Consider the following 16,225-nt stretch of genomic DNA (forward strand, 5'->3'; position numbering starts at 1 on the left):
AGTGCATATTTATAAAAAAAAACCTGAAACGTGCAATTTTGTGCAGAATAAAACAATCATTAAACTAATCTACATCTCTTGATTTTGATTTGTAACTTGTTTCTATAGGATTTATAACACCCCATAAAAATATGCAATTGCACGGAAATCCGGTATTTAGTGATGACACACAAAAAAAACTCGCTCCGCTCAGAATGTAAAAGTACATCCCTATGAAAAAAATACGTAAGGTCACCGTACTTAAATTTAATGTAAATTATTATATGCAATACAATATGTAAAATTATTGGAATTCATTTATATTTTATGGTGGTATGCTGCGGGTGTACAAATACAATAGTAAAAGTGTTAATCTAAGCTTTTTTTTTAAAAAAAACTTTTTTTCGTAGATAAGTTCACCGACAGAGATATCATCGGTAACGCTATACTCATGTTCACCGCTGGTTCGGAAACTGTGTCGTCTATGCTATCTTTTTGCCTCTACGAATTGGCGTTGAACAAAGAAATTCAGGACAGATTACGAACGGAAATATGCGTGATGAAAGCAAAACATGACGGGCAGTCAAACAACGATTATTTGATGGACCTCAATTACACTACCATGGTTTTGGAGGGTATGACGATATTTGCGAAATTTTTTAGCACGTGTATCGATCATTATATTATTTATATTTTCACCCCAACATTTTCTTCGGTAAAGGAGTGATTCAAAATCTGGTTTTCGGAATTTGAAAATATACCTACTTAAAGACAAGATTTGTTTTGAAATTCTTGTGATTTTTTTTGTTTTACGCTTAAAGAGTGTTTCGAGGAGACCCAAACATCTGTTTTTCAAATGATAACGCCCTCTTTTCTACTGTGAAATATTTAACGTTTCAAATGTTAAATTTTCTAAAAATGTTGTCTCCAAATCAAAGTTTAGATGAGTATTTATTGAGTTCTTTATAACTTTGTGTCATAAAGTTGATAATTCTACTATAGTCCATAGTAGGTTTGGAAGATATGAGAACTACCTATGGTGGTTTAAAAATATTAATCCATCCATATTTTTAATATTTTAAGCAGTAATGTTGGCTCATTTGAAAATCATAAGTTTGTTTATTTGCAACTCTACAGGACAACAACTATTATCTTAAGTAGGTAATACAAAAAATCTCAAGAATTCGAATAAAAGTCTGAATAAGTATATAGGTAATAATAAATTCAATATTAAAGGAAAAACGGTGTGTGTGTGAGCACTGAGCATGCTTTTTGAATCACCTTGAATACTATCATTTAACTCTAAAAACCTTGAGCCTTGGTTATTATTTTCTGTTATATTAATTATATTTTATGTTTCTTAAACTTTTCGCGCTTATATAGAGAATAATCCAAAATTACGCGTTTAAATAAATATGATAGGTACCTACTCTACATTAAATGCAATGTTTCATTAGGACAAATAATTAAAAACAAAATAATTTGTAAACAATTATTCATGTTACATACTTACATAACGCATTTTATATTTCAATACGTCCGTTTATCGTATTCCAGAGACTGGTCGCAAGTACTCCATTGCTTTTAGCTTAATGAGAGTGGCTACAAAAACGTACACTTTACCCGACGAACCACTCGTTATTGAAAAAGGACAAAAAATCTTCATACCTATGTTCAGCATACACCGTGATCCAAAATATTATCCCGATCCGTCGAGGTTCGATCCGGAACGATTTTCTGTGGAACAAAAATCTCGGCGACCCAATGGCACTTACATGCCGTTTGGCGACGGACCGCGACTGTGTTTAGGTAATAATATTATTATAATTCGTACGTTGATCGTTTTTTTAATAATATTTTATCATCAAACATTTTGCACACCGGTGAACAATGCGTGTCTACCTAATTCGTCGGTCGATGGAATTAACAATAATTTCAATATTATATTATACAGGTAAACGATTTGCCGAATCAGAGATGAAATTGGCCTTGTCCAATGTATTGTCAAAATTCGAAGTCTTGCCGTGTGAGCAAACCGAAATTCCCCTCGACCTGAGAAGCGAATCGACCAGTTTTATTTCACCCAAAAATGGTATTGTGTTAAAATTTAGACCGATCATTACTCAATAGTTATACCTACACGAGTTGTTCGTGTTTCCGCGATATCATTAAACGACTAATTTAGTTTGTTTCTTTTATTGTTTGAATGTGGTTTAAAGTGATCATGTGTAGACACTTGAGTCTGCCCAGACGTTATTATTTAACCATAGCCTACAAGTTACAGTTTATATTATAATATGTATTACACCTATTGAGATTATCGATGTTAAAAATGATAATAATAAAAAGGTGGACAACGTGCAATGATTTAAATTTAATTCAAATTTAACTCATTTATTACAGTCACTTACTCGATTACGAGGTACACTCTCATCCCTACTGTACAGCGGAGTGGTTACATGTACTGGCTACTCTCCCCGTTTTTATAATCGATTACAAAGTGTTGATCTATAAAAAAGGATTTAACACCACTGCATATTTAATTAAGATCTGTAATCTGTTGCACAGGTGAATCCTGTATAATTTATTGTTCTATCGGTTAATATTAAGATCGATGTATTATTTATGTAGAACTCACACAAATATTATCGGATATGAGTTTTTGAAATTCATATTTTTAAACATTGGATATTTACTCGATTACTCAGCACAATGTAGCGATTTTCTTCTTTTGTTGTAATTCAAAAACGAATAACTGTAAATACATGAACGTTTCACTGAATGTGTTAATGTTTATATTTTCATTTTCTACACACCATAAGATGTTGAAAATATTTTGACTCATTTTGAGCCGTTTTCGGACATTTTCAGTTTTTTTTTTTCTATAATTGTCAATAAAATTTTGTTTGTTGGGTCAATAAGCGTGAAAATTTAATACAAGGTTCTGATATATGGATAAAATAGCAGTTCAAAAATATTAAAAACACATAGGCACAATTTTTTTTTACAAACATTTAAATTTCGAATTTTTATAAAATTTTAAATTTTAAAATAATTTTGTAATTTAAGTTATAAAATGTTCAACTTTTATAGTTAAGACTTAAGACTTAAGGATTGAAAATTTAAAACAAGGTTCCACGTTAATATAGGTAAATAAATAAAATTACTTTAGTCACAATAATATCATCAAGACATCAAATTTACCTATACTTGGCTACTTAGTAATATACTAATAATAATTATATCGTAGGCTGATGGTCCGTTTTCGCTCAGAATCGTTTTGCGTATACAATGATATTAGGTATATCATTGTATTTAAATTTAACACCATCCATTACAGTGACCCATTCGTAACCTATTGAACAACAGAGCGACACCCACTTGCCCACCTTTTTTTGTTGTTGAAAATCAATAATTTCAAAATTAAAAACGATGGCATCTAAAAAAATTAGGCCAATTGTTGTAGACAAAACTCCATAACAGATAATAAGAACGACTCCTCCCTCCCCCCCCATATTTTAATTGCACCACCGTTCTGAATATCAAAAACTACGTCATATGTAAGAATAAAAAAAAAAACTTTTTAAAAAATGTGTCCCGTAAGGAATGTTTTTATAATAATAACAAAACATGATGTCTGATAAGTGAATGAACATAATTTATAACATATCCATAATAATTGACTATTATAATTCATAGAGCTTCATTAAAAGATTTAAAGTGCCGTTTTATTTTTGTTAATTTAAAAAAAACTTGTTTTTACCATCCCTGGTTTAGAGAATAGTTTTAACATCTCCTAAGTCCTAGGACATAGGTGACGCTGCACAAACTGTTGTTTTTATAAATTCATATTGATTACTTTTATGCTATAATGCTATATAAGGCATACCTACCTACTGTATAAGTCTATGAATTACTACCCTAATATTATATGAATACTTTTTAACATGCTGCTGCTATACATTTTGCCACAGGTGAAGCCAAGTAATTCAACTAGTGACATAATAAAAAATACACAAACTAATAATACAAAGGAATTAAAACCTATTTATAAAAAAATGAATTTATTCGTTTAATATCACTTTGCGGTCTAAAGATATATAATGTCAGGCTTAACAACACTGTTAAAACAATTAAATCAAATACATTCATAATTATTCTGAAAACTTTATGAACTATTGAAAATTAAATAATAACAATAATAAAAATAATAAAAATAACAATGAACATAATATTATTAAAATATTGCAATGATAAATAACCGATAATTAATATATCATAAAGATGTATATAATAATATTAAATGTAGAGTTACATCAGTGTTTGTCTTAGTTTTAGATAATCAAGTAAATTTGTAATGGTTAGTTTTACAATAAACAAAAAACTTTTTTTTGAATCGTTTGACAAATTAACTGAATTACTATATAATATATTATGTATCTTTTATAAAATAGTAAAACGATTAAAAAATTATCATACGAAATGTGTCATAAGTCTCAGTCGTTTATAAAAATGTAAATGAATCTATTGCAATTAAGTTAGTACAAAAACAAAAATAATAATAATAATAATAATAATAAAAATTAAATAAACAAACAAACGAAAAGTGAAAAACAATGGAGTGTGGTGGGAGGGACACTTATTTTTGAAAGCAACTTAATAGGTATTTATAAAAGTGCTTTAATAAATGTTAACATTAATTGTATAACTATAAAACAAAATAAATATAAAATATAAAATAAAAATAATAATAATAATGTTACAAGTATTGTATTTAAATTGTTCTGAAACAATCGAAACAAACCAAATAAAAAACAATAAATCTATTCAATAACATGTGTGTACGCATGTTATTGGTGTAAAATGGAAATTGAGCAAACGTGTAGATAAAAAACAAAAATAAACCCAAAACCCACCATCTCCAGAGAACATTTTTGTCTTAAATATCTAATACAAATATATATAGAATATGATAATAAATTATAATAATAAAGTAGTACACAAATGTCCAAGAAATAGTTGTCATAACCAAGATAAATAAAAGATTTACACATTAAAATAATGAAACTAGATTATTAAAAAAAAACAGTGATCAAAACTGTTTTATGTTGGAGTTTAATTTGCCACATTACCAATGAAGAATATGTGTTTCGATACCAAATAAAATTCATAATTTAAAACATTTTAAATGTGTCGAGATTTTAATAAGGTACTTACATAAATGGTGATACGACAACTATTTTTAAATACTATACTTAATTAAAATTAAACGTATTTATATAAAATATGATAAATAAAAACCACCTTGGTAAGTAATAATAATAATAAAAATGTTGAAGAAAAAAAACAAAACATAACCACGTTACAATAAACAAGGTAAACAGTGAATACAGTATAATATAATATTAAAATTTTCATAATGGACAATTGATTCTACTTAAATATTGTTAAAATTATTATTTCATCTACCGCATTTGAAGACTGAAATAATAAAAAGCTAAATATCACGTTTCTTTCAAGGTTAAAATATTATGTTATTGATGATTAAATAAAACATGTCAAAATCAAAACTATTAGTACCCGTCCATTTCATTTTTTTCTATACACAATTTTCGGAATTAACAAATTCAACAAATAAGTCCAAAAGTAATAATGAAATTAATTATTAATTATTATTAATTAAATAAAACTTTAAAATCTGAACAGTATTGTAGAATTTAAAAAATTAAACAAGATTAAGACAAATATAATAAAATATCAAGTATTTTCTTTAACGGACTAAAAATCCACCCTGTATAATATTATGTAATAACAATAAGATAAATCAATGAAGTATTTAATATTATTTTTGGAAAAGCTTTCTGTATTGGTAAACAAAAAATTTCTCAATTTGGTAAATATAATGCCAATGATTGTTAACACACAATAACTATGTTTTTATTAAATATTTTTTTTTACTTAATTTATTATTTTACAGCCTTTGTTTGACTTTTGGTCCGAATAGGCTACACTGTAGATAACAAAATAAACAAAAATGTGTTAAAATGATATAAAATATGTTAAAATGATATAAAATATGTTAAAATTATATAAAATATGTACAGTGGCCCACTGTGTTAACCAATTTTTCATTTAACTAACATAGGAAAACAGGAAATCATGGTAGGCCATTCTGTATACATATAATAATAAAAATAAAAATATTAGCTTGTCAAGAACTCCAGCCAATAGAATAAAACTAATTGCAACATAACACGGCCATCATTTGAAACTAATAAGGGAACAATATTGATAGTTAAACTGATTCATTTATTAATTCTTTTTTTTTAGTATGTCAATCGACTGCCAGACTATATTGATATGTTAAGTTTTACGTATTTATAAAACGTTCTATGTTGTAACATAATTTATAATGCTGCCAAGTCGATAGTTTACATTTATGTAAAGTGTTTACAACACTCAAAATCAAGAAAAAAAAACCCCCCAATACTTAACCATATCACATCCAAACAAAATTATCAGTCACAGTATTCCCATGTGTTGCCATATGCTGATTGAGTAAATTACTATCGAAAAAGGCTTGGCCGCAAGACACACATTCATATGGGGCAGGCACCATACGCTCTTCACTGTGCAAATTTTTTTCATGCCTCTCAAGATGAGCTTGTCTGGAAAATGTCTTCCCACACGTATGACATTCCCATTTAGTTTCCTCTATAGAATTTCCGTTTTCGTCACCAGATTTGTGTACTCGTCTCCTGGTCAACACTGGTTCTACTTTGTGTATACGCTTCAGATGGCGTAACAAATGACTACGGCGAGAGAAGGTCTTTTTGCAAATAGTACAAAGCGTACTTGGTTTTGGTCTACCTTGTTCTGGTTGTTGTTCGTTGAGTTCAAGCACACTCACAGGAGGGAGTACTTCAGATTCACCTTCAGAATCAGATAAATTTTCTGTTTTGATATCTACTGAGGTTTCTTGGGGCTTTATTTCTGAAAGAGTCACTTCAGGAAGTATTTCTGTTGAAGATGATGGAATAATACCGTTGTGGATATCCAAATGTTTGCGCAGATGTTCATAGCGGGTGAAACATTTTCCACACTGCCAACACACAAATGGTTTTTCTTCTAATTGATTATCCAAAATTAATGCATGTTCGTGAGCTCGTTTTCTATGTCTGAATAGATGTTCCTTACGCACAAATCTCTGTTTGCAAATATCACAACAGAAGGGTCTTGGCATGTCAGACGAATTAGAACAACTTGGTATGCACAAAAGATGTCTGGCTAAATGTTCTTTACGTATAAAACGTTTACCACACCGTTCGCACGGAAATGGTCTAACCGTGCTATGCGACAACATGTGGCGCATCAGATGTTCTTTGCGATTGAAGCCGCTTGTGCAAATTCGACATACATATGGTTTCACATCTTCATGAGTCATTTGATGACGTTTCCATGAGCTACGACGAGGGAAAGATTTCCCACAGGTAGGACAGATGAATAGGCGTTGTTGGATGTCAACTTCAACTGGTGGTTGAGGTTCTTCTTCATCACGACAAACGCCCTGATCAAACTCGTAACATTCACCACACAATGAACAAGGAAATGCACCTTTGTTGATAATATAACGCCTATGAGTTACTAGTGTAGTACACGACTCTCCTAAAACAAAAACAAAAACAAAATAAAAATATTGTACAAACTAAAAAAATGTATTACTAAACTAATGTTATATTAAATATGAATTTCTTATTGGTATGTCTCTATGTCTCGGGTAAATACTAGTAGTATTTTTTTTTAATAGAGTTGAAAATATTATTTTTTTTAATTAAATTATTAAAATACCTGTATTTTGGAGATATTAACTATTTAAATAAGTTTTATTTAAGTTTGTAATAAATAAACAGAAACAATAGCAGATATTAGTGTAATAGAATAAATTTACTTTAAGTCCAAACTGTCTAAATAGATATATTATACTTGGTAAAGTTTGAGTTACAAAAATATTATGGTAGGCAGTCGAGTAGGCAATAAGCGGTAATAAGTATGCAATGATTTTAAGTAATTTATAATTTTATTTTACCAGATTTTAGCTTTTCGATTGTTTTTTCAAATACATCCCACATGGATGGTAAAACTTCTCTTCGGATGCGTAAATTGTCAACAATGTCTTTATCTGCATTACTCAAATCGGTTGGTAACTTTTTGGAATTGTTGTACTCTATTAAATAATCACCCAAAACCCCTGTTGGTCCATTCTTACTGAAAATGTATACAATAATATTAATAAAAATCAATTAATTATTAATATTGAATTTATACAAATACTCACACTGGTTCTAAATTGAATGTCTCTTCTTTCATCAGTACATAATCTTCAGGTGATGGTTCTCCAAGGAATGATCTTTTAGGTGCATCCAACTTGCTTTTATCTTTGCCTATAACATTGATATAATAAAATTATAATATAATATTCATAAGCTAATAGAGCTGAACAATATCTTAACGAGAAATTGTAAATATGCTTTACATTTTGCTTTAAAAATAAAAATATAATGTATTATAATAATAATATAAATATAATATAATGTATTATACACATATTATAATAATAAACTTTCAAAAGTGTCCCTAGGATATGAAGTATGGAACTAAAAAACTAAGAAAAGTAAAAATGAAAATTAGTGAGTATTATAAAATTCATTACAGTAATTAATTTTATTTCATGGTAACAATGGTAACCTCCCACCCCCGCGGATAACAGCTAATTTTTCGGTGTTCAAGGCCACAATCACTTGATTTTGCTAACAAATAATTTTTCTTTTAGGCTGCAATGAATGTGTGTTCTATTTTTATAATTATAATTAGTTTTTCATAACAATAATTTGGAATGCTTACTTATGTAGTTATGTATCTTTTTTTTAAAGGTTTTGTTAAAAAACTTAAATATTTGAGGGTTTATGCTTAAGAGGGCTCTAGTCGGTTGTGTTTAAATTAGGAAATTAATATAGGCAATTTAACAAGATGACATTAAAATGACTTGTAAATGTGTGCAAAGTAAATGAACATTAGTAAGTATGAGTTTAATATGTAATCATTTTCAGTCAATATTTCCTAGAAATGTCCTGAATTATAACAGTAAGCATTATACTACCCGGTATGTTATTTATATTTGCCATCAATTAACTTACGTATGCGCAATAATATTAAATTAGATAACTTTTTTCAATTTAAAAAAGTGGTTTTTAGACCAAAAAGCCTGAGTAAACTGAAGGAATTTGGTTTGACGGATTTCAATTTTTAAACTGATTTTCATTGATTACCAAGTTAACCAAGATTCAGTCGAGGCGGTTCAGAATATCTATTTTTTCATCTGTGATAATATCCATAAATAAAAATATGATATTTTGTGTATATATTATTCATTATGACACTAACAATAATTGGAATATTAAAAATTTCTCTGGTCACACCTAGTAAACTTGTTAGTCAATCATCATCCGTTTTTAAAATTAAAATCCGTTAAACCAAATTCTTCTAGTTTTGTCTAGCTTTTTGGTCTAAAAGGCACATTTATTTCATGGACTGGTTTTTTCTTATTTTAAGAGTATATATTTTATATTTTATACTAGGTAATTTAGGTTTATATTAAAGTATAATATTAGCATCATATTTTAGGGTTTTTTTACACAGAAATCTGGATCCTAGTATCAGTACCTACTACACATACTACCCGACAATATTTTTTAAATAAATACATTTCTGTCTACATACTTGTATAACTTTGTCCATCATCTTCATCAGTTATGTCAATTACTAAATTGTTCGCCAATTCATCACCATCATCATTCTAAAGTTATAATTAAAAATTAATATAAATATTATATTCAAGAAAAAATATTTTACAGTAGAAGCCTATTTAAAAAAAAACCATTTGTACATTTGTTTTAAATTTTTGTAGATAAAAATGATGAGAATTAAATTATTAAAGAAATTATGATTTATCAAACCCTACATTTTAAAATTTTAGTATTTTGAAAAAAATCAAAATAACCTGTTAGGTATTCACAAAATTAAGTATGCCATTTTCCAGGGAGTAACGTTTTCTTTCTCAAACCCATGCACAACATAGATGAGAGCATTCATGTAATATCATTTTTTAAGATTTCTGAATATTCTTAAGAGTAAGACACCTACAACACAAATTATAGAAAATAGAATTTTTGCGGGTTTGGCATAAGTATTGGTATTATTTTATTATTATTTGACTATATTATAATTTATAGTATTGAACTATAAAAATTTAATTTTTTTTTTTTGTAAATTCAAATGAATGTTACATTTTTTAGAGACAATATTTAAACAAACCAATGTGTCATAGGTAACCTTAGAAATATTATTTTCTGTAATATTGTTGCAATGGGTGATTTTACTTCAAAGTTACTCAAAAATGTCATCAAAAACATAAAAATAATATATTAATATGTCGTGTATATGCGTTTTGTTAGTGTTGTGCACGATTCAGAGAGAAAACAAACACATAGGTACTAATAAATAAATAACAAAAATATGATCAGATCTACTTAAACAATTATTTTTTAAAAAGGGGTTACATCATCAAGTATTTGTTACAATTTCAAGATTACACAATAAACTTGTCCAAAAAAAAATGTGGATGTAGCTCACTACGATAAATTTACCCTAGTTGTATTCAGAGAAATAAAGAGTATTTTGCTAATCAAATATAGTTTTTAATCATCATAACTGACACGATTAATCTAAATCAAAAAATATGTTAAATTTAATCAAAGGACAAAATATGACACAAAATGGCTTTTGCCTAGATATGTCATTAAATAAATATAATTATAAAAAATAATGATTGTGATTGTGTCAAATAGTGATCAATTATTTTGTAATACAAAAATAAACCACAAATATGTTTATAATATTATTTTGAGTGAGTAGTGTATGTATACACAAGGTTATCACAAATTTATTTACTCTTTCAATCTGGTTGGATACTAAACACAGAACCATTATGTCCAGCTTTATAATAATTAATATACATATCCTATATTTACATATTATTATAATTGTGTAGCCATGTAGGTACTAGCTTTTGATAACCAAATGGAAATTAATGACTAATAATATGATATGATGGTACTATCAGTATTCACTAAATTCTAATTTCCATGTATTGACTAATGAAGACGGCAATTAAAAAACATAAAATGGTACTGGTTATTATACTAATTTCGAGTTTATCATAAATAGTTTATTATGAATAATACAATAAATTAACATTAACAAATAATCTAACATCAGATAAATAAACTTGACTACATCCATGTGGTATGATTATGTAACAATAAAATAAATATGTCATGAGGCCATGTGGTGATAATCAAAATCTAGAGCTACAAGCATAGTAATATACATATATTATATAGATTATAGATATTAGATTGTCAAATACCCAGTCTTTTTTAAAACTGACATTAATAATTCTAGTATGTGCATTCCCTTTCCATTTTCTGTCATTAAGGGTTTTAGGAATAAAACAATACGATAGCAGTCAATGTTGCAGAATAAAGGATGCCACACACTGCTGCGGTGGCGGTAAAATTGTGTCCGGACTCATTTTGCCGTAACCGCTACCGCCACCTTAACCACCACCGCTGCAGTGTGTGGCATCCTTTAATCTGCAACATTGACTGCTATCGTATTGTTTTATTCCTAAAACCCTTAATGACAAAAAATGGAAAGTGGAAACCTTAATGGTTGTATAAGTGCAAGAATCTCAAATTAAACGTTAAACACTTAAGTAAATAAAATAAAATTATAAAAATGTTTATCCCAATGCATAGCCCAACAGTACATATCCTAACAATTATCGTATTTCTAGGAATACATGGATAAATACTGATCCGATAAGCTAGGTTAATAATATAATGTATAATATGAAATCATTTATCAAATACATTTTTGTAAGAAAATTTGTTGGAGTGAGCATATTAAATTATATTTTGTAGAGAAATATTTTTTTGAAGCAAAATAAAAAAATTTAAATAAGTAGATTCATATAATGCATTATCTATTAATTATTATAAAAGTGAAATAAAACTATAACAACAATGCAATAAGTTGTTGTCAGGAATGGCTAAAAATATCCCAGCCCAATAAAACCCACTGGTTTTTCTTGGGTTGAACCCATCTAAAAAAACCCACCCACCAACCCAAAAAAACCCATTTTATTATTTTTAATTATGAAACACTTTTTTGGATTTTAAAAATATTTTTTATTAACCCTTATTGAAGGTGAAAACAAAACCATACACTGGCAGTTGCCAATTTAGGAATAATAGTTATTGAAAGCCGAAAGTTACTGTACTTAATAATAAATTAAAACCCACCTATATTCTAACTTCTAAACATAATATATAATGATAAAACTTTAAGGAAATAAGAAGAAGTTGTATTAAAATATCAATCAGCAATCATGATAACACAAATCACACAATAATAATAATATTTAACATGCTTATTCTACAGTGTAGCTAAAACAAAAAATAAATAATTTTTTTGTGGGTCTTATGATTGGTTTAAATGGGTTTTTTTTGGGGTTTCATGGTAAATTACCCAATTTAACCCAACCCAGTCGGTTTTTTCCAACCCTGGTTGTTATTTAATGAACTTATAATAGCTACATAATAATACTATATAGGTAATTTGGTAAGATGTGCAATATTAATTAAATTTAGGTATAATAATAATAAAAGTACTAAGTATATGTTAGGCATGTCAATGCCTAATACCTAGGTTAGGTATACATCTACATTAAATTTAATTAAATAGTAATAAATGTGTAATATAAATTTAATATACTTTATCATCTCCGTCCGATAGTTGTTTCAGGTGCATGTTGTTATTTTTTGAGCACATCTCATAAAATTGTTCCCACTCGTTTAACAACGTCAAGCACTCAGAGCATACTATTTTGGACAAGCCATCATCCTCTGAAACCTAAACAAAATAAGACGTTTTCAATTAATTCATCCAATAGGTACCAATTAATAAAATGAATTACATAAAATAAGTACATAGTCATTTTTATATTCCATAACATATTGACAATACCTACCTATACTAACAATTTATTTTCAATATAGGTATACAATATACATTGGGTACCTAGTTAGGTAAACAGTATTTAAATTATATATCTACTTTTTCTTACACACGAGCACAGTATCTATCTGGTGCTGATAAAAAGTACTCACCTACTTAACCTAACCTAACGACAAAATATATTATTGTATATTATTAATTTCCCTACTTGATTTGGAAAATTATTGACGAATCAGAATAAACCCCAGATTAGACCTTATATTACTTATTTACCTCACTATTTTCCTAATTGAATAAGATAACAATTAAAAATGCATTGGATTATTGAATAACTACTAACGATTCAACTACAATACCTACGCAAAAATTATACCAAGATTATTTTTTGTTATTATTAGGTATTCACATTGTACTACAGCATAAATTGCAATACAATTGGGGTACTAGGGAAATACATTGTTTGGAGAATTTAAAATCGGTATTTGGTAATAAGTAATTTTAGGGGGTGTCAGAATTTAAAATCAAAATAATAAGTAGATACACTTGTTTGAAACCAAAAAATAATGACTTCTATATTAGTTATATTGCTTAAATATCCAATGGATATTATATTGTAAATACCTAATAATAGAATCGGTAGTGTACAATCGGTATTTACTAATTTTGTGTGACAAATTTATTTAAATATACACAAATTGGATTATCAGTATAGTAGGTACCGAGAACTCTATCAACTAAATCAAATTAATGAAAATACCAGGAATGTCATATAATACAAGTGGAATGAACTGTAAAAATTGAATTACATAATAGGTTCCAATGTGTAGCATCATATTAACATAATATTATGTACCTATGGGTAACACTCAACTGACAAACTTGCGATTCAAAGCAGGATGTAATAACTACAGTGCGAAATTTAAACATAAGTACCATACATGTGATAGTAATTAACGCAGAACATGATAAGGTCGACAGACATTTCAGCATTAGACGGACACAGATCCAACGGAGCAAAAGCAATATCCAGTAGAGATGCCTATCATGGGCCTCTAACTTGGATCGTCACGATTTCATGTGTGTATTAGTGACGTGATATAATATTATGACGAATGTGGATGGAAAGCTACCTACCTAGTCAAAGGCCGGCAGAAGACTCGAACCGACCGCCGGCGGGCATCGGGAAACCGCGGGAGGAAAAGGTCCGCCGAGCACGTCGGATCGGAAAAATGCCGCCGGGTCGCGCGCCAACATTTCGGCCGCGCAGCAGCTGTTCGATCGCAAATGTCGTCGTTATCAGGCGTGACGCAATCATCATTGATAGCGGAGCAATATTGTTATTTGAAAAGGTCGGCGGCGGCGGTGGGTGGGGAGTACAGTATTATTATAATTATTGTTGTCACACACACGCGTTCGTTTGTGAGCGGCAAAGGCCGAGTGTGCCCTCGTTGGAGCAATGAAACGATGGAAAAATATAGACAACGAGTGCCTAGGTACGTATAGAAAACTCGGGCGGCAGAATTGGCGGTGAGTAGACAGTGGCGATATTGATAGGTAATAACAATAATAATATGTATCGCGATACGATGCCACTGAGTAGTGTACACACGCGGTCGCTCACCTGTATCCGCAGGTGCTTGACAATGGTGTCGCGCAAGCCGCCGCCGGGGCGTGTCCCGCCGCAGCCATCGGCGTCCTCGGCGTTGGCGGCCGTGACGATCGGGTGCCGTTGGTCGTCGGCCACCGAAGGCCTGCAGCACAACCTGCAGCTGGCCGCGGTGGCGGCCGCATCGTCTTCCTCGTCGTGCGCCATCATCGGTGTGCGGCTGCCGTCGTCCGAGTGAAACGTCAGATGGAACGTCGTCGACGTCGTTTTTTTTGAGGGTCGACGCCGCACTGTGCGGTAAACCGAATTAATAATAATACGACGTGAAAATAACACGATATCGACGCGATGACGACGAAAATCGGAAACACCGCGCGATTGTCGTGTCGCAATATTGTTTTGTGCGCCAGCGGACGTCGTCGGCGGCGTACGCGAAAAACGGACGACCGTGTGCTGCGGCGGCGGTTACGAGAGTTTCACGGATAATATTGCGGGCTGCGGCGCGGCCGGGGACGAGCGCAGCGGCGGCGGCGGCGGCGGGCCACGTAGACTACGGGTGTGTGTGTGTGTGTGTGAGAGAGCGCGCTCGTTTGTGTGTGTGCTAGTGGATTACGATAAAAAAAAAATCGTATAGAAAAAGAGTGTACGAAAAGAGAAAAAAAATGATGCGCTCCGGCGGCCCGCGGGCGACGACCGTGTACACTGCGCGGCGCATTAAAAATTGGTGGGGAGGCGAACCGCCTCGTCGGCGCGGCGCGGGCACCCGAAACGGTTCGGCGTCAGCGGCGGCGGGCAGCGTGCGGCGTCGGCGGGCGGCAGTGGAAGCGCTCAAGCCCCTACCCAAAAAATTTCCCCGAGAACAACAATAATAAATTGATATATTGGTGGCGGGCGCCGCGAACGGGTCGTGTGCGTGTGCGAGAGCGCGCGCGCTTAGGGGGGGGGGCCGTCGGCTGCGGTGGTCGCCGGTCGGTTCGCCTGCGAGAGAGGTCGTTCGGCGTTCCGCTCGCCGGGCGGCGTATCGGTGGCAGCGGTGGAAGGAGAATTCGGCTCGACTGGGGGGGTGGCGGGGGGCTGGCGAGAGGGGCCAGCCGGTGCGGGGAGGTGACGGTGAAAAAAAAAACCGTATAAAAATATATATATATTATTATTATTATTATAAAAACGTACGCGAGCGCTCCGCTACACGAAAATAAAACCCGTCGGCGCGCGGGGCTGTTGTAACTTGTAACACACTGTACCTATAATGCGCGTTGTCGGGCTTCTATTTTTGTGTTTTCCGTCCGGTGGTTCGGCCGACGACGCAGCCGCCTTAATATCAATATCATCATCATTATGAATAATAATTATGATATTAATATTATTATCGCGCATTCAACGATGATATTATTAATAATTTTATGATTGTAATAAATTGATTGCTATTATATTAATATTATTATTAATGTTCTATAATAATGATACGTATTTCATACTTCACAAAACTGGTCGATTGATAGTGTG

At 31.3% G+C, this 16,225-nt stretch overlaps 2 protein-coding genes across 3 annotated transcripts in view; one reads left to right on the forward strand and one right to left on the reverse strand.

The window, feature by feature from the left end:
• The window catches only part of LOC132940615 (uncharacterized), a 37,339-nt gene extending 34,998 nt beyond the window's left edge, over positions 1-2,341 (forward strand). Inside the window, 3 exon segments of the mRNA XM_061008336.1 lie at positions 390-614; positions 1,537-1,788; positions 1,934-2,341. Coding sequence (XP_060864319.1) covers positions 390-614; positions 1,537-1,788; positions 1,934-2,109 — 653 coding nt within the window. The 3' untranslated portion in view covers positions 2,110-2,341.
• Positions 2,342-4,641: 2,300 nt separating this feature from the next.
• LOC132941115 (zinc finger protein 391-like) lies at positions 4,642-15,640 on the reverse strand. 2 transcript variants are annotated; one of them, XM_061009017.1, is made up of 6 exons: positions 14,738-15,640; positions 12,874-13,011; positions 9,757-9,832; positions 8,315-8,420; positions 8,066-8,244; positions 4,642-7,644 (listed from the first exon to the last, which is right to left on the reverse strand). In XM_061009017.1, the coding sequence occupies exons 1-6, from the start codon at positions 14,930-14,932 to the stop codon at positions 6,479-6,481; spliced, it is 1,860 nt and encodes a 619-aa protein (XP_060865000.1). In that variant the 5' UTR covers positions 14,933-15,640; the 3' UTR covers positions 4,642-6,478. The 2 variants fall into 2 exon arrangements, with proteins under 2 accessions (XP_060865000.1, XP_060865001.1); XM_061009018.1 differs by lacking the exon at positions 14,738-15,640 and adding an exon at positions 14,251-14,663.
• Between the last annotated feature and the right edge of the window lie 585 nt (positions 15,641-16,225).

This window comes from Metopolophium dirhodum, chromosome 3 (assembly GCF_019925205.1).
Source record: "Metopolophium dirhodum isolate CAU chromosome 3, ASM1992520v1, whole genome shotgun sequence".
In the NCBI taxonomy this organism is placed as follows: Eukaryota; Metazoa; Arthropoda; class Insecta; order Hemiptera; family Aphididae; genus Metopolophium; species Metopolophium dirhodum.